The 25,191-nt window shown below is 38.2% G+C and overlaps 1 protein-coding gene across 1 annotated transcript; it reads left to right on the forward strand.

Moving 5' to 3' along the window:
* The first annotated feature begins 8 nt into the window (after positions 1-8).
* DCAF13 (DDB1 and CUL4 associated factor 13) lies at positions 9-24,824 on the forward strand. The gene is made up of 11 exons (XM_031591112.2): positions 9-164; positions 1,619-1,818; positions 3,050-3,157; positions 4,976-5,065; positions 5,894-6,049; positions 6,724-6,801; positions 8,753-8,835; positions 10,767-10,931; positions 13,702-13,837; positions 21,364-21,527; positions 22,331-24,824. The coding sequence occupies exons 1-11, from the start codon at positions 95-97 to the stop codon at positions 22,416-22,418; spliced, it is 1,338 nt and encodes a 445-aa protein (XP_031446972.1). The 5' UTR covers positions 9-94; the 3' UTR covers positions 22,419-24,824.
* The last annotated feature ends 367 nt before the right edge of the window (positions 24,825-25,191 follow it).

Here is a 25,191-nt window from a genome sequence, read left to right on the forward strand (position 1 = left end):
CGGTTCTTCCGGTCACGTGCCGGGGAAGGACGCGGCCGTTGGGCGGCGGGACGGAAGCGGGTGTGCGTGCCCGTGTGCGTGCTCGGCGGCGAGGATGCGGGTGAAGGTGCTGAGCCGCAATCCCGACGACTACGTCCGGGAGACGAAGCTGGATCTGCAGCGCGGTGAGACGGGAGGGAGAGATGGAGGGAGGCCGGCTCCTGGCTGGGCCGCTCCCTGCTCGAAGGCTCCCGCGCTCCTCCTATGGCCGCGGGCGTGGGAGCGCTTCGCGGCGCTTTCTCGTCCCGGTTCTGGTTCTCGAGGGCCGCCCTCAGAGCTGTGTGGTTACTCGTAGGAACGTTTTGTACTCGGTGCTGATTCTTTCCTGGTGCCTCATCCTGTAGTACGTCCTATACTAAGATTGGCAGAGTCTTGCTGGTTTTATTGACGCTCTTTAGACGACTCCGGCCTGGCCGATGAGCGTGCCCTGCTCTCCTGCTTTCCTGTTCTGTTTCCTGTGTTCTGCTTTCCTGGTATTTGTCACAGTTCGTCTTGCGTGATCACACCTTTTCACCTCTAATGTGTTGAAAATGAGACACAGCTTCTCCTTAGTGTCAGAAATCAAGTGTGCAAAACCAGCAGCCCTTGTCAGAAGGAGCAGGAGTGTATCTCCCAGTACTTAAAGGGGGATTATAAACAGGAGGGCAGTCAGCTTTTTACTAGGGTGCGTAGTGATGGGACAAGGGGGAATGGCTTTAAGCTCAAGGAGGAAAGGTTTAGGTTGGATGTCAGGGGGAAATTTTTTACTGAGAGAGTGGTGAGGTGGTGGCACAGGTTGCCCAGAAAGGCTGTGAATGCACCATCTCTGGAGGTGTTCAAGATCAGGTTGGATGGGGCCCTGGACAACCTGGTCTAGTACCAGATCTGGAGATTGGTGGCCCTGCATGTGGCAGGGAGGTTGGAACTTGATGATCCTTGGGGTCCCTTCCAACCCAAGCCATATTATGATCTTGGCTGCATGAAACCAAGTCCCATCTTAAATGGCCCACAGCAGTTTAAAGTGCATGTACTTTGTTATTGGGTTGATTCAGAGATAAGTGGCTGTGCTATCATAGCAGCTCTTCATAATTACTTCATTGGGGCTTTGTAACTAACACACTGAAAAAGATTAAAGTCACCAGCTGGGACAGAAACTTAACACATCTTTATTTTCCTGGTGTGATTTGTATGTAAGCTGTTAAAACAAATTCTTTGGGTGGTACCCAACTCAATTTCATCAGATTTCAGAGGTTTTACTTTGTGTCAGATATCCTTTGGAAGTCAGCAGGCTGAACTAAGGATTAGTTTATGGTGCATGATCTGGTGTCATTTGCTCTGTTGCGCTTTCAGCCTTTTTGCACAAACCAGAATGGAGCAGGTGGCACCAGAAGCACCCTGTCGCAATACCTCCTGTCTTTCCCAGTTTCTTGTCATGTGTATCTCCATGGGCAGACACAGGGTGGCCCTTAGTATTGGGTGTAAAAGTCTCAGTGTCCCAAAAACTACCCCCCTGGCAGGAAAGTTAATGGGAAAAGCTTTCTAATCACCTTGACCTACAGTTCTTATCACATTACTTATGTCTGTGCTATTCTTCTTGCAGTTCCAAGAAACTATGACCCTGCACTGCATCCATTTGAGGTTGCACGTGAGTATGTCAGAGCTCTGAATGCAACGAAGCTGGAGCGGGTGTTTGCAAAACCTTTTCTAAGCTCACTCGATGGCCACAGAGATGGAGTTAATTGCATAGCCAAACACCCAAAGAGTTTGTCTACAGTGCTGTCTGGAGCGTGTGATGGAGAGGTAAGCAGTAGTTAGAAACTTCAGTGGAAAGGTTTGCTTCTTCTTTTTCATTTTTAAATGCTCTCTACTTTGTGTGTGGGTTTGTTTTTTTTTTTTAGCTGTGGTATTACCTTTTGTTCAGATGTGACCTTCTCTCAGAGGTGCAGCTTGCCCAGTTTGGGACAGCGTTCCTCAAGCTGTAGGTTGTGACCTCGCAGTGCATACAGAATTTCAAACAGCTTTAGACAGCAGCTCTCAGCTGTGAGTAGCAGCTGTGACAGTTCTTCAGACTGCCGCTGTGAATGTGGATATTTGCAGTCTGTGATTGTTTTTTTTTTTCATATTCAGCACTCCCATCCCCTCCAAAGAAGGTGAGCTGCTGCAGTCATAAGATTACATGTAGTCAGATAAGATGTGGGAAGGGGTACACAATCAAAAATTTGTGGAATAGTATAGCATATTGTTAAAAACAAAACCATCTCTTTATTTGCTTGAAATTTTAAATAAATATTAAAAATAGCAATCAAGGGTATTTTAAGAGTCAGCTGCAAGGGGGGAGGGAATTGCCTGTCTTCTCTGTACTCTCTCACACACTACTTCATTTGATAGACTTTGTATATTTTAAAGAGGTATTCTGGGTAGTTCGTTGCTTTCTGCCTCTTACAGAATGTATGCACATCATGCAGTGGTGTAGGGAAGGTTAACTTTTTTTGAAGAGGTGGGGAATATATTTATGTGAAGCCAGACTTCTTATCTGCTGGTAGAGCAAGTGCAGTACTGAGTGCTGACAATACGTAGAAATAGAGCTCCTCTGTTTCTTTTTTTCTAAATGAGCCCAAATGTTCTCAAACTGAAATACTTTTGGAAGCTGGACATCTGTATAAAATGAACTGCAGCAACTGGATACTTTGTTTGCTACAGAGGTTATTTTCTTGTATTTTTCACTGTAAAGAGGTAATATTTGCTGAAATTATCATTGCTGTTGTCTCTTAGCAAGAATTCTAGTTCAAAAATAGGGGAATGTAAAAATAAGGTAAGTGTACAGTCTAGATGGGTAAGAAGTGAGAAGCTGCACTTCTGAATTTTCTTTTTCAAGAAGGGAATAAATAATTTCGACATTATAAAATCTGGCCATTTTCCAAGCTAGCATAGCTGGTTTGTTACAGCAAGTGTGAGCTCTTATACTTGAGTTACAGGCTGTAGGAAACAAAAGAACGTAAGAACATACAGAATACTCTTGCTTTTTTAACAGGTTAGAATTTGGAACTTGACCAAACGACAGTGTATTCGTGCTTTACAAGCCCATGAAGGCTTTGTTCGAGGCATGTGTGCTCGTTTCTGTGGTACATCATTCTTTACTGTAAGTATATTGTCTCTCCTTAATGTAGTCTAACACCTGTTCACCATTTGTTTTCTAGTAGGCAACTTCTCTTCCATACAACAGTTAATGAGTACCAACTCTGAAGCTGTTTATATTTTATTCAATTTGTCTCTGAACCTGACAATTGCTTCTGATGAAGATGCTTTTTGGTGCTGTTATGTGGGTATAATTCAAGATTATGGAAGAAATAAATACAGATAATTGCTAGAGGATGGCCATCTAATTACATTTTGAATAAACTAGCTTTTGTTAGAGCAACAAGTATATTATATTTATTGGAAGATGTATGAGTATTTATTCTAAATATTTCTGTAGCCCTGTTGTTAAAGATAGGCAGGTAATTCAAGATGGCTTCCATTGGGTAATCATGTTCAGTAAAGTTATGTGAGTAAGGCTTTATTCATTTGTATTAACTTCATCTAATTGAGTTGCACGCAAGCTGTCTGAAAGTAGCAAGTCTTCCTGTTTGCATTAGAACAATTCTGTGATGATAAAATACAATTAGTTTCTTTAACACTGTGGAGTATTGAGGTTGTAGATCTTCTGATCTTGACAAAAAAAGAAATCGCTCACCTCCTCCCTCAAGAGTTATTTTAACTACTACATATTTATCTTTTCTGAAGTAGATGCCAGGTTATGAGGACACTAGTTACAATGTTAAGAATGCATCAGCAGGAAATTCTTAATGACTCCAAATTAGAATCTCTTTGTTGATCAGTCTTCCTGAAAATTGAGAGAGGGGAGGAAGAAACAGAAGAGGATGTTAAACTTGTATAGCTAACTTTTTTTCTCTGCTTCCCTGACCCAGGTCACTGTGCAGTGATGGGGAAGGTTGTGTTGGCATAGTGCAAGAGGCAGTGTGGTGTTAGGCACATGCAACTGGAGCAACTGAACTGGAGTGCCTTGCAACAGTTTAAATGCTTATCAAATGATTCCCAAAAGATAATGTGGAGTTCAAGGTGCCATCTGATTAAGAATCACAAAATATAGCCTGACATAACTGTTCCTCTTTACGGCTTACTTTTTCTCCTATTCAATACTGGAAGCATCTCCTTTAATAATTGGAAAGTATCCACAGTGACAACTAGATCAAAGAGGGTTTTGGGGGGACAATGTTTAGATGATTTAGATAAAACTTAGTTTAAAAATCTAAAATGTTTTAATCTTAATTTTTTTTTTTTCTTAAAAAGCAATAAAAAGGAAATTGCTCCATTGCTTCCACAGGCAGGCTGTCTATGAGCAGCAGCCACCTTGGAAGTCAACATCTCTCTCACATTTTCTTATTCCTCTACCACAGTTTTTATTGCTGATGTTACGTAGCACAGAACACCCCTCTGGCCAGTTCAGGTCAGCTGTTGTTTCCCCCACCTTCCCCCCCCCCCCCATAGTCTTCTTGCAGTCTTCTGCCCAACTCTAGCCACTTGCTGATGTGAACGTTAAGGATAACAACAGTGCAAGCACTGTTCAGCAGTAGCCAAAACATTGGTGCTGACAGCACTGTTCTTGCCACAAATCCAAAGCCTGGCACCATATGGACTATTGTGTGAAGAATGTAACTTTATCCCAGCCAGACCATGTACGTGTACTTTATCAGTTCTTAGTGAAATATTATGGTAAGCGAAACCAATTTTCTTGCAGATATAAAAGTGAATGGTGAACAGAGAGAGCACTTTATTTTTGTAAATCTAGTAATCCATTCTACTTTGTAAAGTTCCTTGTACTTAGTTGCACAGACATCTGGTGAAATAAAGCAGAATATATTTTTGTAAAATGCATCCTTTTTTTCACTCTTTCCAGGTTGGTGATGACAAAACTGTGAAGCAATGGAAAATGGAGAGCCCAGGATATGGAGAAGAAGAGGAACCAATTCATACAATTCTTGGAAAGGTAGTATAGCTAAGCATTCATTTCCCATATTCCTTTTGAATTAAACTTGAGCCAATTCTTATCTAGCTTTTGGAGAAAAGAAAAATAGGTTGATATCACCTGTTATCATAGTGTGTTGCAAAGCGATGGCATCAAATTTTGTAATGACACCTTTAAAGTACCTTCAAAATTTTATTGTATTTTATATTTAACTAGAGAGGAGTATCTCAAATGTTAGCAGAGACTGCTTAGTTCTGTCTGTACTAATCATCACTCTCCTGGGAACTGGTCAGATCTTCCTGTAGTTGATTTCTCTTCAGCTGTGTGTTGTAAAAGTTTGATGTTCATTAAATAATTTTCTTTTAATGCCATATCTTACAGCCTTTCAATACAGAATTTTGGTTTATTTTTAACAAAAGCAGATGAAAAATGTATCCTTCAGCACATTCAACTGTTCTTAAAATTAGTTTATCAACACTGGATGCTTTTTATGAATAGACAACTTGAAACTCTGTCTAGTGATTGTCTCTCACTTTCTAATTGAAAATTTGTACCCTTAAAATTCCATTTGCTTTGAAGTTAGCCATGCTTTGTAAATTGGCTTCTAATGCCCATGCATTGGAAGCTAGCAATAAATGCATGCATTTCTGTCTTGTAGACAGAGCCCAGGATGCCAGCCTTCTGTAGAGTGGTACATCTAATAAGACTCAGTTTCCAGCAGCAACGTTAACTTGGTTTTCAGTTATAAAAATGGATAAAAGCATGGAAGGTGTAACATGTAACGATCAAAAAACACTTACAAAACCAAATGTATAAGTATATAAGCTTTTTCTTTTTTCCACTTTAAAGACAGTGTATACAGGAATTGATCACCACTGGAAGGATGCTGTTTTTGCCACCTGTGGCCAGCAAGTAGACATCTGGGATGAACAGAGGACCAGTCCCATGTGTTCTCTGACATGGGGTTTTGATAGCATAAGCAGTGTAAAATTTAATCCAATTGAGGTAACTTTTTTCTTATGCATTGGAAGTCAGTATTTTTCTTTATAAGCATAAGGTCCAAACTGTCTTAACACTATCTCTAACTGCTTTCTCCAAACGTAAATTTCGTTATGTGTTTCAGCATAATATGTAGGGGGCTGTATATACATGTTTTCATAGGCATATTCTATTAGAAGGTGGTACTGCATATTTATCTCTTTATCGTTTCATCCTGTTGATGGGGGAGAGAAGAATGCAAAGCAGGGAGGGCTCTGTTCTGCCTGCAGCAATACATATCTGTATCTCAGTTATGTGGCTTAGTGTTTGTGAGGCTGTGGAGCTTTCATCTGTGGCACTTGCTTGTGGCAGCAACTTTCCCTGTTGTGGCAGAACAGCAGCCTCTAATCTTCTGCAGCTGGTCATGGAGAGCTGGGGCTGTCTGCATTGGTAGTTGAAGTCCAGTCTGTCAGAAAGTATGTTACTTATCAAGAGGGCTGGGTGGATTCTGAAACTTAGTGGAAAAGCTATTTAAAGTGTTCATAATTAGCTGCACACCAAGAACAGTAATATATTTACTTGAGTGAAAGGAACTGCTATCTGACTACCAGCTCAGTGAAATAGGTATCTGATATGAGTTGTTGCTTACACTAGAAATTTTTAGGAGACAATATACACTAATCATTTATTTGTTTATTCAGACATACCTTTTGGGCAGCTGTGCTTCTGACAGAAATATTGTGCTGTACGATATGAGACAATCAACTCCATTAAAAAAGGTATGTTCTAATTTTAACAGAAGCTTCTGGCATTAATAATCATACTGAATATGAAGTAGTCTAAGTAGTGCTGAAGGTAGAGAAAGCGAAGCTCTGTGATCTCACTGAGTTTTCATCTTTAATTTTGAGTCTTTTAACTGAGTTTGAGTAAATTTTGAAACTTAAACCATGCAGATTTAAAAGAGCTTTTCCTGCATTCAGACAGGCTGTCATGCTCACTCCATTGTAATTCTTGATAAAGTGCCTGACCTGACAGCAATTTCACAATAAGAACTTTATGTTCTTGTATTGCATTCTCTGTATGTGTGATTTTTTTTTTTTTCTCCTTGCCAGAAATAAACAAGGTAATTCCTAAGGCATTTTCTTTCCACCACTAGAGAGCCTCACTCTGCATGTGGAGGAGTTTTTTTCTTTTTTATGGAGATAAATCCTTTTCTATGTATGTAGCGTAAACATTTCATAGCCAAGTTCTTGGGAACTTCATAACATGGTCTTGTCTTAATAAGGACTCTTTTTTTAACTTATTTAATGACTAAGCATATCTACAATTGGTCAAAAGTAGAAGGTGACTGCTACAGGTCTAGATGGTTCTGAAATGCTATTATTAATGTCTTCACAGTGACATGAATCACTCTCAGCCCAGGTTTCCGTGCACAATGCCAGAACTGTGCAGAGGGTCCTCTTCTTATGCTTTCTTTTAGTTCCAAATGCCACTGCTGCAATAAACTGAGTACTGTGAGTTGGGGTGAATAAATAATGAAGCAAGACATGGAGCAGGGACCTTGACCAAACCTGATCCCTTTTGAAAAGAAGCTGGATTTCCTAGCAATATTAGAGCTACTTTGAGCTATGATTTAAAGGACTTAATTTACTTGTAGTGTGTTTCAGTTAGTTTTGCAATCATTTTGCAGTGCCTAGAAAACTTGAACAGGGAAGATTAAAGAACCTTCTTAGGTTGTTTGCTTCTGTAATAATTGTATAACATTTATAACTTAAAAAAACAGTAGTGGAATTTGAGCCAATTCCAGTGTACAGACTACTGTAAACACAAGGTTTTTCATTGGCCTATCCTTTCAGTACATTTCAGCTCTCAAAGTTGAGGCCAGTTCAGACAGCTGATGATTGCATTCTGCTCTGGATGCCTGTAATTTCTGAAAATTAGCAGTATTTTGCAGTGCAGACTTCATATTGGGCAGAATAACGTCACCTAGGAAATGAGGATTTATGGAAAATGTGAGTCATGAGGATATGAACACACTCAAAGGACACAATCCTTGTTTTTTTGTAGTTTCAGTGTGTTCATTATTTAATAATTATAATTGGTAAAACTGTATTTTGTTAAACATATGTATATGTGTATTTTTTGATATGGTAAGGTAAGAGCAGAAATGAGATTGGAGTACCATGGCATGAAATACTCAAACTTCAGAATTTTCAAGTAGGGTTATGGCTGGCCTGCAGTGTTACAGAAAATGTTCTATTTGTTAATAAAGTGCCCCATAATTATACATCAGAATGCTATCATAGCTTTGCAGATGCTGGTTCGGAGCATTAATTAATTAATGACAATATTCTCTGAAATTTCCTAGGCATGTTTGTTTATACAGTACTTAACAGTATACATTAATGTAGCTGTAAATATGATGAAGTCAGATTTTTAAGATGATCCAGGTTTACATGTTAGTTTCTGGATAAATGACTGATAAGAAGTATTTGCTTTCAAGGTGACTTGCAAAGTAAAATTTAATTGCAGTGATCATTGAGGGGCAGGAAGTCTTGAGTTCCAATCGTAATGCTGCTAAATATACATCCCCTCAAATATGTTGCTACTGGTCTACCATGCTTATGTATATAGAAGGTGTTTGCTTATCTCTTGTGGTATGAGAAGCTTTAAAATATAACCAGTATTTTACTGTCTGCAACAAGGTATCAATGTGTGAATGTCTTTCAGGTTATCTTGAACATGAGGACAAATACACTGTGTTGGAACCCAATGGAAGCTTTTATTTTTACTGCAGCAAATGAAGATTACAAGTAAGTGTTATCCTGCTTGTTGATATTCCTGATCATGGTATGTTTTTCAATCTGTTAGTGATTTATCATCATGTTAAAATACATTAAAAAAAAAAAAAAACCAAACACCTATGTAAACTGTAAGTTTGAACATTTAAGTAGTAACCTAGCAAATTATAAACTCAGTGACTTAAAGAGGGAAAAAACAAACAAAAAACCCCACAGAACAGACCCTACAATTGGTAGTGGACTGCCTGTGCCTCTTCCAGGCAGCCTGTGCAATTTACAGAAATGCAGTTTAACCTATGCAAGCATAATTTACAGTAGGAGCTGGAAGGGAAATAATATTGGTCCAGTTTGAGGCAATCAGTATAAGTGTTTATTTTCTTACCAGCTCTTGTGAAGCTTGATATATTGTACCAATCACCTATTTTGATGAGAACATCTCTTAAAGTTAATCTTTTATGAAATGGTTGCAAAGACCGCAGTACTTACCCTTTCAGTTTCTCAGAGCTGTTTTTTACTTCTGGGTGATACTGTTCATGTGAATAGCTAATCTGGTATTGAAAAAGCTGCCTCTTCAAAACTAGGCCACTGCAAAATGTGCTCTGTATCCTTTTTTCCAGGAAGTCAGTGATCTAACAATAGATCACTGCTTTCTTTTAGAACATAGGATTTTTTATCACTTATCTTAAGGCTGTTTTTCCAAGGAGATAGAATCTGGCCCAAACCTTGAAAATTGACATTGTACTGAATGTATTGCTTTTCACCTGTTCTGGTTATGGTGTGGTAAGGCTATCTAGTCTATTTATACATCATTGTTTTCCCTGTAGTAAGCTAAATTTGGTAGCTGTTAGTGTTAGGGTAAATTCTCCTCTGGTAAACTATGTGCAGCGTGTATCAAAAACATGCATGAAGTGTTAGCTGATTACATGAAGTAGCAGTTTTGAAAGTGATGCTAGCATACTTTTTCTTGGAGAATTCAGGAGGAGAAGGTATAGTTGCCAGTAAGTAATTGAGTAAAAGACATTGAATTAATTCCAACTATGCATTCATCTTTTGGAAGGAGGGTGAAAAGCTTACTGCTAAATTAAAGAATTTTAATATAGTAGTTCTACCAAATAGTACACTTAAAGCTAATTTCATTAAATGTTTTGTCTGTAAAGCACCTTTATTTATTGGTACTGGGCAAATAAATGATGCATGCAGTTATTACACCTTACTGTGTATCAGCAGGTTTTGTTGATTCACAGGAGTGCAAGTAAGCCTCAGCTGTTCTGCCTGAGCTGTGAAGTGCTTAACAGCAAACCAGCTGTGGTCCAGCAGCTATGTTCATTTTCATTTTTACAGGCAGTAAATGGTGCAGGTCTTCAGCTCTGCTGACATAGCGTCTCTTTGTGCTGAAGGACCAAGCTTTACTTGGATTCCTACAGTCAGTGGTTGTCTGATGCAAAGAGGACTAGACTATAGGAAAGGGTGCCAACCAAACAGGAATTTCACAGCAGACATTGAATTACTAGGAAGTTTGGGAAGTCTAGAAACCTGGGAGTTGATGGGTTTGCCAGAATGAGGATAACTGGTTGAGAAGTGCTTATCTGAGTTCACATGATATATCTGAGGAGGGAGATAAGAAAGTGTGGTAGTTGGAGGAATAGGCAGAGTCAATGGCCCAGGGACAGACGCTGTAGGGAGTGGTAGAGATCTTTATTATTTGAGAGTGAGCAAAAAAACCAAGATCTGGTTCAGTCTCCAGTTAGTAAGCTTTTTTTCAGGCTCTAAGCACTGCATCATTCTTTCCTTTCATTTGTTACTTGCAGTTTTGAAGAATTCTCTCTGTGGTTCAATCCCTCTTCATGTTTGGTTTGTGCATGATTAAAGCAGCTGTTAAGCAAGAAGAACAACTCACTTTGGAGTTGTTTGGATATTAAGCTGTTGATATGTTTATTTTGCAGCTTGTATACTTTTGATATGCGCTACCTTACATCACCTGTGATGGTGCATATGGATCACGTGTCTGCTGTTCTTGATGTGGATTATTCACCCACTGGGAAAGAATTTGTTTCTGCCAGCTTCGATAAGTCTGTCCGCATTTTTCCTGTAGACAAAGGTCACAGCAGGTGAGTGATTTTACAATTGTCTTGCACTCCTGCACCTCAGTGACCTCCCTCAATAATCCATAAAAGTTCTTAATTCCTGTCTTCACTGAGGAATTCACTTGCAGTGGATTTTAAGCCTTATTCTGTATACAACTTGACACTAACAGGTCATGTAACCAACAGCTAATTCTGGAATGTCTTAGAGTAGAACTTGTATTTAATAAGTAACAGCACTTCAGCTGTTTTGTATTAAAATTACAGTGGAGTCCTATGGGTACAATTTTTGAATTATGTTATATTTGGCTTTTTTCTTTTTTTTTTTTTTTGTTGTTTTCTGCTGCATGAGTATACAGGATGGAGGCTATATGTCTAAGAAAGCATTAGTTACTTATATAGAAGACCTACTTCCATTGCTGTGTGTGATACCACTTACTGTATACTAAATTTATCTTCCCCTATGCATACTCTACAAATTTGTACTTTTCTTTTTTTTCCATGACAGCTTTCCAAGAAGATGGAGCATCAGTTCTGGACTGTTCTTATGTGTACTTTTTTTTTTTTTTTACCAAGACTGATCTCTTTTTCTTTCCCTGTATATCTGTCTACAATCTTTATAGGTCACTTTGTACTGTGTGTGTCACCACCAAAGTTCACAGTGCCTTATAATATTGTAACATTTGGTTTTCGAGCACTCTTTTCATCCTGTATGGATGATTAGTAAAGATGCTGTGAAAATCACTGTCATGGATTCTCAAGGATCAGTATGGAATGCTTTTGTGATCTAATTCCATGCTCTTCAGTACATAGCGTTCATACTTTGTTAACCAGGTTCTGAGTCGTATGACAGTGCTGTGAATACAGTTCAGTTTGAATGAGATTTTCATGTGGTATTTCATAAAGCAGTATCTTAAATGTTTTGCTGAAGTTCAGATTGAATCTGTTGTCTCCGTTATTTTCTTTTTCAATTTGATGAAAATCAAAACAAGTTATCAGATTGTCCTGGTATCATTTGTTCTTCATAAACCCACCTTCATTATTCTCTGTCAGCCTTTTGGGTCTTTTTCCCTCCTTTATTCCTTTTCTTTTACTCTCCTTCCACTGTCTCCCCCACCTTAACCTTGTCCCCCAGGATGGTTTAAGTTTCAGGTGGTTTAGAGGGGATGGGGAGTGCTGAATATTAATTGGGAGGACTGTATCTTAATTTTGGGTTGATGTAATTTTGTATGCATTATTTAACGTGTCCGTATGCTTCTGTACCTCATTAGACATTGAGAGAGGCTGTTTTTATTTTCCTTTATAACTAACCTATGAGTAGTTTTAATTGTTTTTCCTATCCTGCAATACTATTTGAAATATAGTTAGGCAGTGTAGTCCCTCTGGGTTTTTTTTTTTTTACTTCTCCTCTTCTATTATTAAACAGCGTGGTTAAAAGGTTTTGTGTGCTGTGGAGTGTTCACAGAAGGGGTGATAGGTATAGTTAAATCACTTTATTGAAATAAGTGGACTGATCCCATAATGCAGCAGTAAAAGAGTTAAAGGCTTTATTCCGTCTTACAGCAGATTGTTAATAAGGAAGGATTTTTTCTTCTTTTTCTCATTCTTTTTCCCTTTTTCATTTTCTCTTCCTCTCCTTTTCTCTCTTTGTCTTTCTCTTTGACTGCTGTAAATCCTAGTGGGGAAGAGCCTTTCAAATGAAGAACTTAGCTTTGTATAAGCTGACTGGGGTATTCTGGGACACTTAAAATTTGCTAAAAGCATAGTTGAACATTTGGAACAGCATAGTTGAAATAAATCCTATGGAGCGGTGAAAGAGCTCCAAACAGAATGTCTGATCCCTTTTGGGAAAACAGGGGTGGCACTTAAGGGTATCTGTGAACAAGAGCCCTGATTGGGTTCCTATTCACTCAGACTTTTGATCTCCCACCAGTCTGAAGTTGAATCTCCTAACTTCCACTGCTTTGTATTTAAAAGAAAAAAAAAAAAGTGAGGAAGCTGTATAGCCATGAGAAATAATATATATTAGGAAGCTGATTTAAAGTCAGTAAATGCTGGTAAATGAAACTTGATGTCTCTGTGGGTTTTTAAAATGACATATCCAAGTTATTTGGCCGTCTTTTGTGTTTTTCCTTTCTCTAAAAATGGAATTTAATAAGTTGTGGTGAAAGCAAGAGAAGGGAGAGGCTGAAAATTCAGGGAGGAAGGGAAAAATACTGAATTCCTCAAAGGTGAATGAAAAAAATGCATTACTGAGCCAAATATTAAAATGAGAGTAACTACAGGAATGCTTATGAAAATGCATGTGTGCAGTATGCACAGTATTAAACCTTAACGTTAGTAAAACCTGATGTAAGCATCTGTGTTTTCGGAAGGTACTTGTGTTCAGTTCTTTGCAGTGTTCCTGTCGCATCACTTGAGTGTGAATTACAGTGATGGCTAAGGTTACTAAATCTTACTTAAGGTGATATATGGATTATACGTTCTTTTCACACTCCCTGCCCAGAGTCTAGTTTTTCATGGCTTCTGAATATTGTTTTTGTATTTCTCTTCCGTTACTATTTGGATTTTACTTTTAAAGATAACTGGGTAGAGGGAAGGGGATGGTCTCAGCTGCAGTGCGTGACTGATGAGCCATAGGGGTGGGTAGCAGTGGGTGATACTGTGATCTGAAAAATATTTAAAAACAAAGAGTAAAAACTTATTCTTTTGTGAACAGAGAACTCTGCTATTTGAAAGGCAATGTTGGTAGGAAAAGAGATAATAAAACATTTAAAAATGTTTCTCTTTACTTTAGAGAGGTATATCATACAAAGCGGATGCAGCATGTCATCACTGTAAAATGGACTTCAGATAATAAATATATTCTGTGTGGCTCAGATGAGATGAATATTCGTCTGTGGAAGGCCAATGCTTCTGAAAAACTGGGAGTGGTAAGAGACTTTTTTGCTTTTTGTTATCACAAGGCTGGATGTTTGAGGTGTTTTTTTTTTTATGACAGCTGGTTAGCCTGTTCAACTTCTAACATTTTATTTCTAAAGGAAAAATATAAAATTGTAGCATGACTTGTGTTTAATTTGAAAACTAATGTGTGCAATACAGCTCTTTGTGTTTACTGTGGCTTTTGGTAAGATTAAATGCATTTTTATTGCTACACAAGGTAATTTTCGTCTTGTTTAATTTTAACAGTAATAATGAGTTCTAATTAATGTTTTTTTCTTGATGCTATAGGTGAGTATACATAATTGCACTAAAAGCAATACATCTGAGTTTGCTATGTGTAACTGTGTCTACTGAAGCTTAAGATTACTGCTTATAAAAATTTTGACCTGACTGACTCGTGTCCAGTTCGTGCCACGATAAGCATATGCACTGCTGCAAGTAACCTATATTACAGTGCATAACTGAGATGGTCATTAGCTTATGTAGCTCTTAAATATCAAGTGGGTGAGCTGGACTGAACTCTATTTAATACAGTTATACAATATAGTCAGTTTGGTTGAAGCCTTCCTAGTAAAAGTGGACTTCAATCTAATTAGTTGCATATCTCTTCAGTTGCATGTGTTCAAGTGGTTATTAGTGGACAAAGCCAAAATGTTCTATTACAGTTACCACTTGCATACGTTCATTCACACAGCTGAATTACAGTACTGAGTATTGACTTCAGAGAGAGAATTTGATGCTTTGTCTGCTGGGAGTAATGCCTTCATGTAGCTTTATGTTGTTAGGGTACCTTGGGGGTGCTTACATTGCATTTTCTGAGCTCATCAGAAAAAGCAAAACTGTCAAGTAATTCTTGGAGGAATTCTGACTTCTTCTTGTAGAAGACTGAGGTGGGAGGAGAGGGAAGCTGGAATTCAGGGAAGAATATTGTACTGTTTAAAGGGACAGATCTGTTCCATACAGCAGTTTGTGGGGAGGGAATGTTGAAGTGATAATGTCTGCAGGAAGGGAAGTGAATCTGGGGGGGGTGGTGGGTCAGTGGAAGTGCTGAGAGTGCTGGGGCTGCAGTGTGGAATGGGAAAGACCATGAGCTGCTGTGCTTTGTGGAAGATTGCATATGGAGCAGCACAGCTGAAATGACGAGCATGTCTTTAGTCATAGCTCAACATAAGCATTCAGAAGGCTTGTTATTTTTTCTCATGCTTGCTATAAAGTAATGGGAAAAAAGCCTTTGTACCCTATACAGCATTTGTGGTTACAGGCTGTTACATTTAAGTTGGGTTTCTTTAATGGACTAATTCTGTGTTTGGGATGCTATTTTTTTTTTCTCTGTTCTGAATTCTTGGGAATTTTTCCAAGTAGTGCTTTAGTAAAATATTTAGCATGTAAATATCAGCCTTGTACTTGTGAATCTCAAGGGCTTTAAAGAGCATGTTCTGGACATTTTGATGAGTTTTATGTTGAATTTGCTTAGATGGTGCAGAACTGGGCAAACATGTTACCTGTTTTTCTGTTGGTGTATGTGTAGGCTCACAAGAACATCCTTTTTACAGGGTTAGCTGAAGTTTTCTCTCATTAATCACAGTCTTCATGGTTAATGCAGAAGGACCATTCTGTCTCTCTAACATGCTGTTCCAGAACAGAATAATCTGTAGTATTTTTACCACACATCTTTATTCTGTAACCTTTTTGTGATGGACAAGTGGGTAAAAAGAATGTCAAAATAGCATTTTTATATGGAATGATTGCTAATATTTTAAAATAAAAACAAAATTCAATCTGTTGACTACTAGATAACATCGGCTCCTTCCTATGGAAGAATAAGGATACTTTGCTTTTAGAAGTATGTGCAAAACTGACTGCTTAGAATCATAGAATCAGGGTTGGAAAAGACCTCTAAGATCCTCCAGTCCAACTGTCTACACATCACCTTATTTCCCACTTAAACCATGTCCCTCTGTACAACATTTAACCACTTTTTGAAAACTTTCAGGGACTTCTGTGTCACAGGAATATTATGTACCAAAGGGACTACATCACTATAGTCCAAGTACTTGAGTAAATGACATTCTGTCCTCTTCTGTAGTATTTGCATCAGTGAGAACTGGCTATGGATGGGTCTAAAAGAGGCACTGCCAGTTTTGACTGTCAGGTGCTGAGTATGTTCTGCACATTATTGCTCTTGTTCTTTAACCTGACTATGAATCCTATGCATAATAGGCTGTGCCTGTTTTTCAAGTATATTGCTGCTGTTTGACATACCTCTGGGAGTCCGTGTGTAGGGTTGAGCTCTGCTTATGTGGGATCATATGAAATAGCTTTTTAGTTTGTATATTTAGGGGTTTGTAAGCATTTCTGACAAATCTTTGGCCATCGACTACCAGGATGACAAGGTCAGCTATCTGTAACATGTAGGACAAGCTGCATGCTTTTTCCTTTTTTATTTTTCATTATCTGAAACTGAAGTTATCATTTAGAATAAGCATCGTGTTACCTTGCAATGTTGAAAAGCACTTTAAGAAAGCAAAACTATTCAGAAAAACTTCAAAGGGACAGAGAGATTATGTAGAACTACTCATTTCAGATGGATGACGCTGATGAACTCGCAAAAATTATGTTATAATAAAAAGTGATAATGTTTCACAGCCCTGTATGTTGTGTGGAAGCATGCTCAACCATTATGTTGTTGATGCCTTGAATTTAAAAAGTTATGGAATTTTGAAGTAGTTACTGTCTGGAGCTGCTATAGCTGCTGTAAAAATGCATGGCAGCACTATGAAATCATATTTTTCACATGTTCAGAGATTAATTATAGGTGTGAAGACTTAGGGTGGAGTCTTCATGGCTTATCACTTTCTCAAATATAACTTCAGACTATCACTTGGATGCAGGCAGCAGTATTAATCCTTGTCCATCTAGCTTGGTTGTTCCTGACTTTCAGTGTTGCAGGTGTTAATGGCTGTTTATCAGATTCTGCTGTTTTTCTTTAGCATCTGCTCTTTGTTTGTTGGAGGACTGGTGTTCTTATCTTCACAGACATGTGCTTGCTCAGTTTATAAATGTCCAGCTCTTCCATAGTCTGTGCCTATTTTTTGAACATTTCAAATATTCAAGCTGAACATTCGGTAATTCTGTCGGAAGTGTCAGAATGTATCTTAAATGCTTAGTTGCTTGGTCTGCTATTTTTCTTAGCTGAGAAGATTTGATTGAATGACTCATCCAAAGGTCACCGTGTTTCTGATATAATGCCAGCATCTTGAATACATTGTATTTTGAGATGGATTTTTTTGGGGGGTTTGGAGGGATAGCAACCAACATCCTGCAAGAGAAACAGAAAAGGTAATCATCAGACATTGTTCTTTGTTGGGAGTGTATTCTTACCTGGAACCTTGCAGTGCTGAAACAAGGGCGTTAGACTGAATACAGTATTTGGGTTGTGACTGATGAACATTAATCCAGTTGGAGAGTTGTACTTTCTGAGCAGTGGCTATCCTAGCAGTCATCGGTTCTGACATGCATGTTTCTTTTGGTTTTTAATGTATTTGGCATTGCACTCATTATTTAAAATCTGTGAAACATTGAAGTAAGAACCCAAGTCTCTTAAGGAGCCAGAGGCATGCTGTCTCCATTCCACTGACAATGAGTTTTTATGCAGGGGTAACAAACCCAAATCTTTCTGTTGAGGCAATTGCAAAAGTTACTTTAACATAATATGCAATGCTTTTTTATTATTATTTTATAAAAATTGCTTTTTTTTTTTGTTTTCCCAGTAGCAGTGTGAAGGCAAATAAGATTTCACAGGTTTTATTTTTAAAGCAGTAACCATCTAGCTCTGCATGTCCTACAACAAAAGGCCCAATTTAACAAGAGTTTTAGGGTACTGCGAACTGTTGAAATACTGTACATAAAATATGATGAGTGTATGTGAAGCTTTTGTGCCTGAAGTCTTGGAGAGGGTTGGGATCTCTGAAAAGAGGAATACCTTTGGATTGGAGGAAAAAAGTCACAAAGGTCCTAGCAAAAAGACTGGAAAAGCAGTGATAGAGTAAGTTTCAATTACTAAAATAGTAAAATAGCTGAGGATTAGACAGCGCTGGATCATTGGAGAAGAAAACTTGGTGCTTGGGAATGATTTGTATCTCAGTAAGCATAAAACTAGTGTGAAAAATGAGTGTAACAGAAGTGGAACAGAGGTTTTATATATTCTTACAAGACGCAGAAATAACAGCTTTCAAGTATGGACTGAATGAGATTGGAGAAAGTACAATTACAAGTCTTGGTTTTGGTCTAGCAATGAGCATAAGCAGGAGAGCATCAAAACAGGTCCAAGTAATTGTATATCCTTTCAGCCTCCCTCTAGTATACGGTTCTGTTTTGTGAGATGGGGCTGATAACAAGCAGCACCAGATATTGTGTGACAAGGCATTCTCTTCAGAGTGATTTTCCTTTGTGATTCAGTGCACATGTAGCTCCATCCCTCTAGCTACGATTCTGTGCTCTTCACTTCTACGTTACCTTTCTTTTCTCTTGTCTGTTTAGATGTTAAGAAGCTGTAAGGTTTTGATTCAAGGGAATAAACTTCATAGCAATCAATTTAAGAGTTTTTGCAGCAGAGCAATGGAGAAATTACAAGTAACAACAAACTACATTGTGAAGAATTGCTGGGATATGTTTGCATTCTAAAAACGTTCCATCTGTGTTCTATCTACCCTAACTCAGAAGGGCAGTCTGGACGGGATAGATAAACAGCAACTTCCTATTCCCCTGCTGAATTAGAGGAAACTAATAGTGCAGAGTTTTTAAATACTGTGTGATACAAATGCACAGACTTAAGAGTATGATTTGTTAAAGGTGACTTTAGCTCTGCAGTCAGGGCTCTGGAAAAATGCTTACCTTCCTTCTGCATGGAGGGGTCAGGAAATAACCTGCTTCTGTCATCTGGAGGGAGAAAAGAGGGCGTAGTTTACTGAAGCACGTATTTTCCTATTGCTGGCAGCTCACACTTTAGGGCTCTTCCTCCCTCTTTTCACTGTGTTTGCTGCATAGCAGTGCTCTTGTAGCAGCACAAATCCTTGCATACACATAATTTCTGACTTCCTCATACTGGAGGGGAATTGGATGTTCACTTCAGGATATATGGAAAAAGGGTCATAAGTCATCTGAGTGTGTCTTTCACTTGTGATATGGAAATCCCAATATTTTTTATACTCTACAGAGTGTTCTAGTTCCTGTAAACAAAATCTCCAATCCTGCTACCTTGTATTGCTGCCTTCATGGAATCTTCCTCAGTTCAAAGCAGTATCAAAAGGAAGCAATGGTGTTTTCTTCAACTGTCCAGCATGGCCTTTGCAAGAGAGAAGTTGGGGTTTGGTACCTTACTTCAGTCTGCTTTCTTGGCTTGCTAGTATTTTTGGCAAATAGACACTTGTCAGTAACACAGGGCTTTTTTTCCTTTGTTTTCTTTTAGTCATCATGTAGACGCATAGCCTGGCATATTAGGCATTGACATTCAGTAATTGAATGCTAAGACACCAGCTAGGTGCATTTCTAAAAGCTATATTTCACGTAAAGATGGGAAGAGACTTGGGCATATCCCAATTAATCTATATTAATTTTTTAAATAAGATATCCTGGATGAATCTTTAATCTGCAGATTCACCTCTTATCTGCAGAATCACCAGAGTTACACTAAATCAGCAGCAATTTGCTCTTCTTAAATTAAAGAAAAATAATTGAATATAATTAAAATAAAAGCTCTTAGATTTTGATTATGTTGGCAGTTTTTGGCGGAGTGGGAACACCTGGGACTTATTGAGAGAGAACTAACTCTTGAGGCTGGCTCACTGGAATGAATTTTGCTAAAGAGACTGGCTTTATTATGTTAGAATTGAGGAATTTATTCACCTGAAATTAGAGAGTAAGCAGAAGGATTTCCATCTGTGAATAAGATGGTGTGTGCAAATAGAGGTTAAGAGTTAATACTGTGATACTTGAGTAAGAATTTTAAGTGACAAGCAACTCTCCATCTGATACCTGCTTTGATACCTGAAGAGAAACTGCTTTGCCATATTTTTGGGTTCTTGCTAACAGATCATTAGTGGTATTTTTGAACTAAATTGTATGAGTATAATATATCCAGAATTTATGCAGTGTGACAGAAGTCACTTCTAAAGGTGACCTCTGGAGTAGAGAAGAAACAGCTGATTGCTAGTTTAAAAAGGAAAAAAAAAAGTATGCTCCATAATGTAAGTGAAATTCCCAGACTTTTTTGTGTAATAAATTGGAGGAGAATTTGTTGTTGTTCTGTCTTGTGTGTGTATGTGTTTGTCTGAAACTCAGGTTCTGTTTTCAGAAAGTAAGAAATTAATGAAACTAAGTCCATTGCAGGGACTAATTAACAGAACTCTGAACTGCTGCTTTGTCTGTAAGACTTCGGGTGCAGTTAGTAGTGGATTCAGTGCACGTGGAAGGGTAAAAGACTTGTGCTGATGCTTGTTTGAGAGCACAAAGGGTCTTTAGATGTCTGAAACAGTGGAGCTCTGTAGTGTCTTCACAAAATACAGGTGGGAAAAAGAAGACAGGGCTTGTTACAGTAATATCTACAGCCTAAGTGACTTGTGCAGTACAGGGCTTTTCTTCATACATTTTTGCTTGCTGCTGTGATTCAAGTCCATACAAATCCACAGTACTTAGAAACTGCTATTCTTTGTGAAGCAGTGCATGCTTTAAACAGAAACACTGCACACAGTTTTTGCTTTTATGAAACAAGTACTAGGACCAGAGGAAACATGCCTACATAAAAAAAAAAAAAGAAAGTCCTCCAGAGGTTAGGTGCAAGAAAGACACCTCTCACTTTGTTAATGGTGGCTTAGACATAATTGTAAATGTGGATACAGTTTGTCTTTTTGGGATAATACTGGCATTCCTGTATTCCTGTCATACTCAGTTATTTTTATCCATGTGATGAAAGCTGGAATGCCCTGTGTGCCATATAGACAAGCTAATACTTGAAATCTCATATACAGTGTGCTTCCTAATGGATCAAGACACCATGTAAGGTTTCGGCCACATAAAGATCTGTCTGTAAAGCAGCTCACAAAGACAGTTCCTCTTCAGCATTTGTACTTATACTGACTAGTGATTAAAACCTGCAAATCTTACTTTCACAGCAGAAGTTACACAGCAGAAGTTAGGAGAACAGCAGACTGAGCAAGGAAGTTTTATCCTATCAGCCTTTTCTATTCTTCCTTCCTTGTGTAGAGCACATCAAAATCTTGTTCTGGGAGTGTTTGGTTACTTCTCTGAACTTTGAGACTGTGATGTTTTATGTTTGAACAGTGAGTCATCATTGAAGTTGTTGGTTTTAATGTTTATCTACTGTAATTCTTAAATAGTTATAAGCACAAAAACTTGCTAGAAAGAAGCCATTTGAGTTAAAAGTTCAAACTGTGCTTTTTAGATAGATCTGGAATTAAGTCCCTGTTCTTTTATATGTTTGTCTGTGTTTTCCTTGTAGCTTGCACCACGAGAGAAGGCAGCTATGAATTACAATCAGAAGTTGAAGGAGAAGTTCCAGCATCACCCACAGATCAAACGCATCGCTCGGCACCGTCACTTGCCTAAGAGTATCTATTGCCAAATCAAAGAACAGCGTATCATGAGAGAAGCTCGCCGGCGGAAGTATGTCTTCCTTTTCCACCTTTGTTTTATCTTGGTCTTTGTTTTAACAAAATGTTGGCAAAAACAATGCTGTGGCAGCAGTGTATGGGAGTGTGTGAGAGGAGTAAGTGTGAGCTACTTCTAGCATCTGAAAAGGGATCATGAATCAGTGGATTGATTCACCTTTGATTGTAAGAAAAACACGGGCAAGTGCCAGTATCAACAAGGACTGGCTGCTTCCCAGAAGTTTGCTGATGGACCAGGAGTGAATGTCATGTTGTAAGGAGCCACAGTGCTCTGTTACTGTGACATAATGCAACACTGCAATGGCGGCAGAACAGCCTGTCTGGGGGGGGATGTTTTGGGGGTTTTGTGATTTTTGTTATTTTTTTTTTCAAGTCAGACTCTAGGATGAGTGTTTTCAGTCATGTGGATTGTTGTCATGTTTTGGAGCAGAATATGGCATACTTTACTGTTCATTTCATAGCTGAAATAAAAACAAAGTGATGGGTTTTACTCATCTTTCTCAACTGACTTACAGACTTGAACAGCAGATTTTGCTAACGTGAAAACCAAGTAAGCTGTGCTCCCAAGAAAAGAGTTGATTTGAAAGGCTATTATGGATTGTCTGATTTTAAGGGTACTTACCAAAGGCGCAGTGCTCCTTCTCAAATGGAGAGAGATGTTGGTTTTAGTTAATAAAAGCAAAACTGTTATTATTTTATTTGAATTTTAAGATGTCTCCACTATTCGCTTAAGAAGCTGTTGTTTGATAAAACTTCATGCTGACTACTGAACTGCATTTTTCTGCTTTCTGTTTCTAGGGAGTTGAACCGTCGTAAGCACAGCAAACCAGGATCTGTGCCAGTGGTGTCAGAGAAGAAGAAACATATTGTGGCAGTAGTGCAGTAATTGTTTTCAAATATACAGAATGTTACAATGAAAGAAAATGTCACTATTGAATGAATCCACAGTTCAATATAAATATAAAATTTTATGGGCAGTGGTAAGACAAATGTATGGGCTCCAGAGATGTTGCTTTTCTTACAAGCATAAACTGATTCCAATTTGTGAAGTCATTGCCTGCTTTAGCTAGTCATAAGAATTTGCCCTGGAATCATTTATTATCAGTCTGATGTTACTGCCCTCACTCTGTATTTCAGTGGAGCTTGACACTTCTGATGTAAGCAGATAGCTTGATCACTGGTGTAGGATATCAGTAGTTCAAGCCCTATGCTCTGATACCATTACTGCCAAATAAAATTGAAATTGATACAGATTTTTGAGAGGCAGATAACTATTCTTCATATTAGAACCATAAAACCAGTTGTCCTTAGGCAGATTTTTAACAGAAACCTAATAAAATAATCAAATGACCTTAATGCAATCGAGGAGATCTTGATTATTCTAGCTGGCAAATATTCTGCTTCATATTTATTGCAGCACAATATATTGTTTCCCTTTTATCTAAAAGAACCTCTCTACAAATAATTGTTTTGTTCTTAACTATTGTTATGTAACTTGACAAAACTTCAAAGACTGTTAAAATTACCAATGTTAATAAGAGCATAGTTGAATAAATCTTTTTATCTTAATTAAAACTCTCAAAATCTGGATGAAAGATGGCACGAATTTATAACAGACAAACTTTAGATGAGACTTAAAATAAGTTTCATATTTGAAGTTTATATTAAAAAAAAAAAAAAAAGCTTTACATTCCCCAAGGTACCAGTAGCCTGGAGATTTTTGTTTGCTTGTTTGTTTTGACTGGGAAATGTTTTGCTTCTTTTCCAGTGAGGCAGATTTGGCTTTTTGCTTGAGTTACTAGGATGTTCAGAAAACTTCTGGAATTTACTGGATCTTTTACTCTGAAACCCTCTTGCAGAAATGTGACATTTAGTGACCACAAATGTTGCTCAGCATTTTCCATGCAAAAGGAGGTTTTCCAGTCTTTTACTGCTATGTGCATTCAGTAACTGCATTTCTTCCAACCCTCTGAGTTTATTAACAAAAAGTAATTTATGAATTAAATTATAATAACCCAAGTTTTTTTTCCTCTTTGAAATTACCTTTGAGTGCTTGTTTTTGTTTCATATACTGGTCCTAACATCCATAGGTGTTTGTAGTTTTTACTCTTTCACTTGTTTGTTTCAGTGCTGTTTGGGCAAGGTTCCTGGATCATCCTGATAAAGTGATGCCTACTTGGTGATAAGAGGCCATAATGTATCCATTACTCTCTGGATCTCTTACCTTATGGGGCAACGCAGGAAGAGAAGCAGATCTGAAGAGCTATAAGTAGGATGATGAGAAGCAGTGGAACAGATCAGGGAATAGACTGATGCTGGCTGAGTGCCTGCTGTACTAATACAGTGTGCTCTGTGCCAAATAGTTTATTTCCTTCCTGAAACATTGAGAAAATTTAGGGAGAAAGTGTGATCCACAGCACGGTTTGTGGAACAGCTGTAGTCAAGTCCTGAGCAATTTGCAAAATCAGACTGATATTTTGGAATTAGAATTTTCCAGCCTTGACTCTTTAGGTTGACTTGATGTCGTTGGTTTTTAATTTACTGTCATGTTAACTTCTGGTGTGAACAAGCCCTACCATGTGGGGTTCACTAGCTTTGGTGCAAAACTCTGAATGTAGCTGGAGAGGTTTCAGTTTGAAGTAAGGTTTGTCACAGCATGGAACTCTGCTGCATGGCAGAACTGTGTCCAAAGCATCTCTTTATGTTCAGAGTCCTTTCTGTGCTGTTGATTTGAGACAGGCCCCCAAGTGGAGCTACTGAAAGGATCAGTAAGATCCTTCCTGTTTATCCAGTAAAATAACCATCAGCTAAGATGGTTATCAGAGAGATTGTATTGGCACTGTACTGAGAAAAGAAATTTTAAAGATAGCAAAGTACTTGGAGGCTATTGCATTTGGATATGAATTCCTTTTCTTTTTCAAATTCCATGACTTTGGTATTGTGCAGAGATCTTAGTCTTGTCATCAAAGATATTCAAGTGGGGCACCTTCTCTTAACATTCCAAGGAAAACTCTGTGTTCTGGAATCAGGTGTTCCCATGGCTTCTAGGAACGTGTTACTTGTGAAAAAAGGGTAGGTGTGGTCTGGGCCTTTTTGACAGGAGGATGTTCAGAATTCTGCAGGTGGTGTTTGTGGTCTGTGTGCTCGGGGGAGCCCTGAGCATGGACTTGTACACACTCTCAATTGTCTCTCCATTCACTCACCATTGGTACTTCCCCAAAACATCTCATAGGGAGTATTGTATGTTACTGTAATCCACTTAAATCTCATAATAAATTTTACATGGTTTCCACATTGTCTTTGTTCTATCCCTAAATTCTTTCCCCTGTAAGAATCATTTAGACAACCTCCTCAGTTTGCACAGCTTTCTGTGGGGTTTCTTGACAGGTTTTAGTGGGTTTGGTACCATTCTAATCATTTTATTCTCCTTTGGTTTTAGGCGTAGTGATTCAGCAAGCCTGATTTTCACTATTAGTTCTTCTGATCCTTGCCATATCTTTGTGTTTAAGATTAAGCAAAATAACTCAGGTAATGTGGACCAGTAATGGGACAGTTGGAGGAGATAATTCATCTTGCTTAGTCCTGGAGGTCTGCAGTACCAATTATTTTCCTTTATTTTAAACATTTTTATTAACATTTTTTATTAACATAAATTTAAA

This window comes from Phasianus colchicus, chromosome 3 (assembly GCF_987193195.1).
Source record: "Phasianus colchicus chromosome 3, bPhaCol1.hap1.1, whole genome shotgun sequence".
NCBI lineage: Eukaryota > Metazoa > Chordata > Aves > Galliformes > Phasianidae > Phasianus > Phasianus colchicus.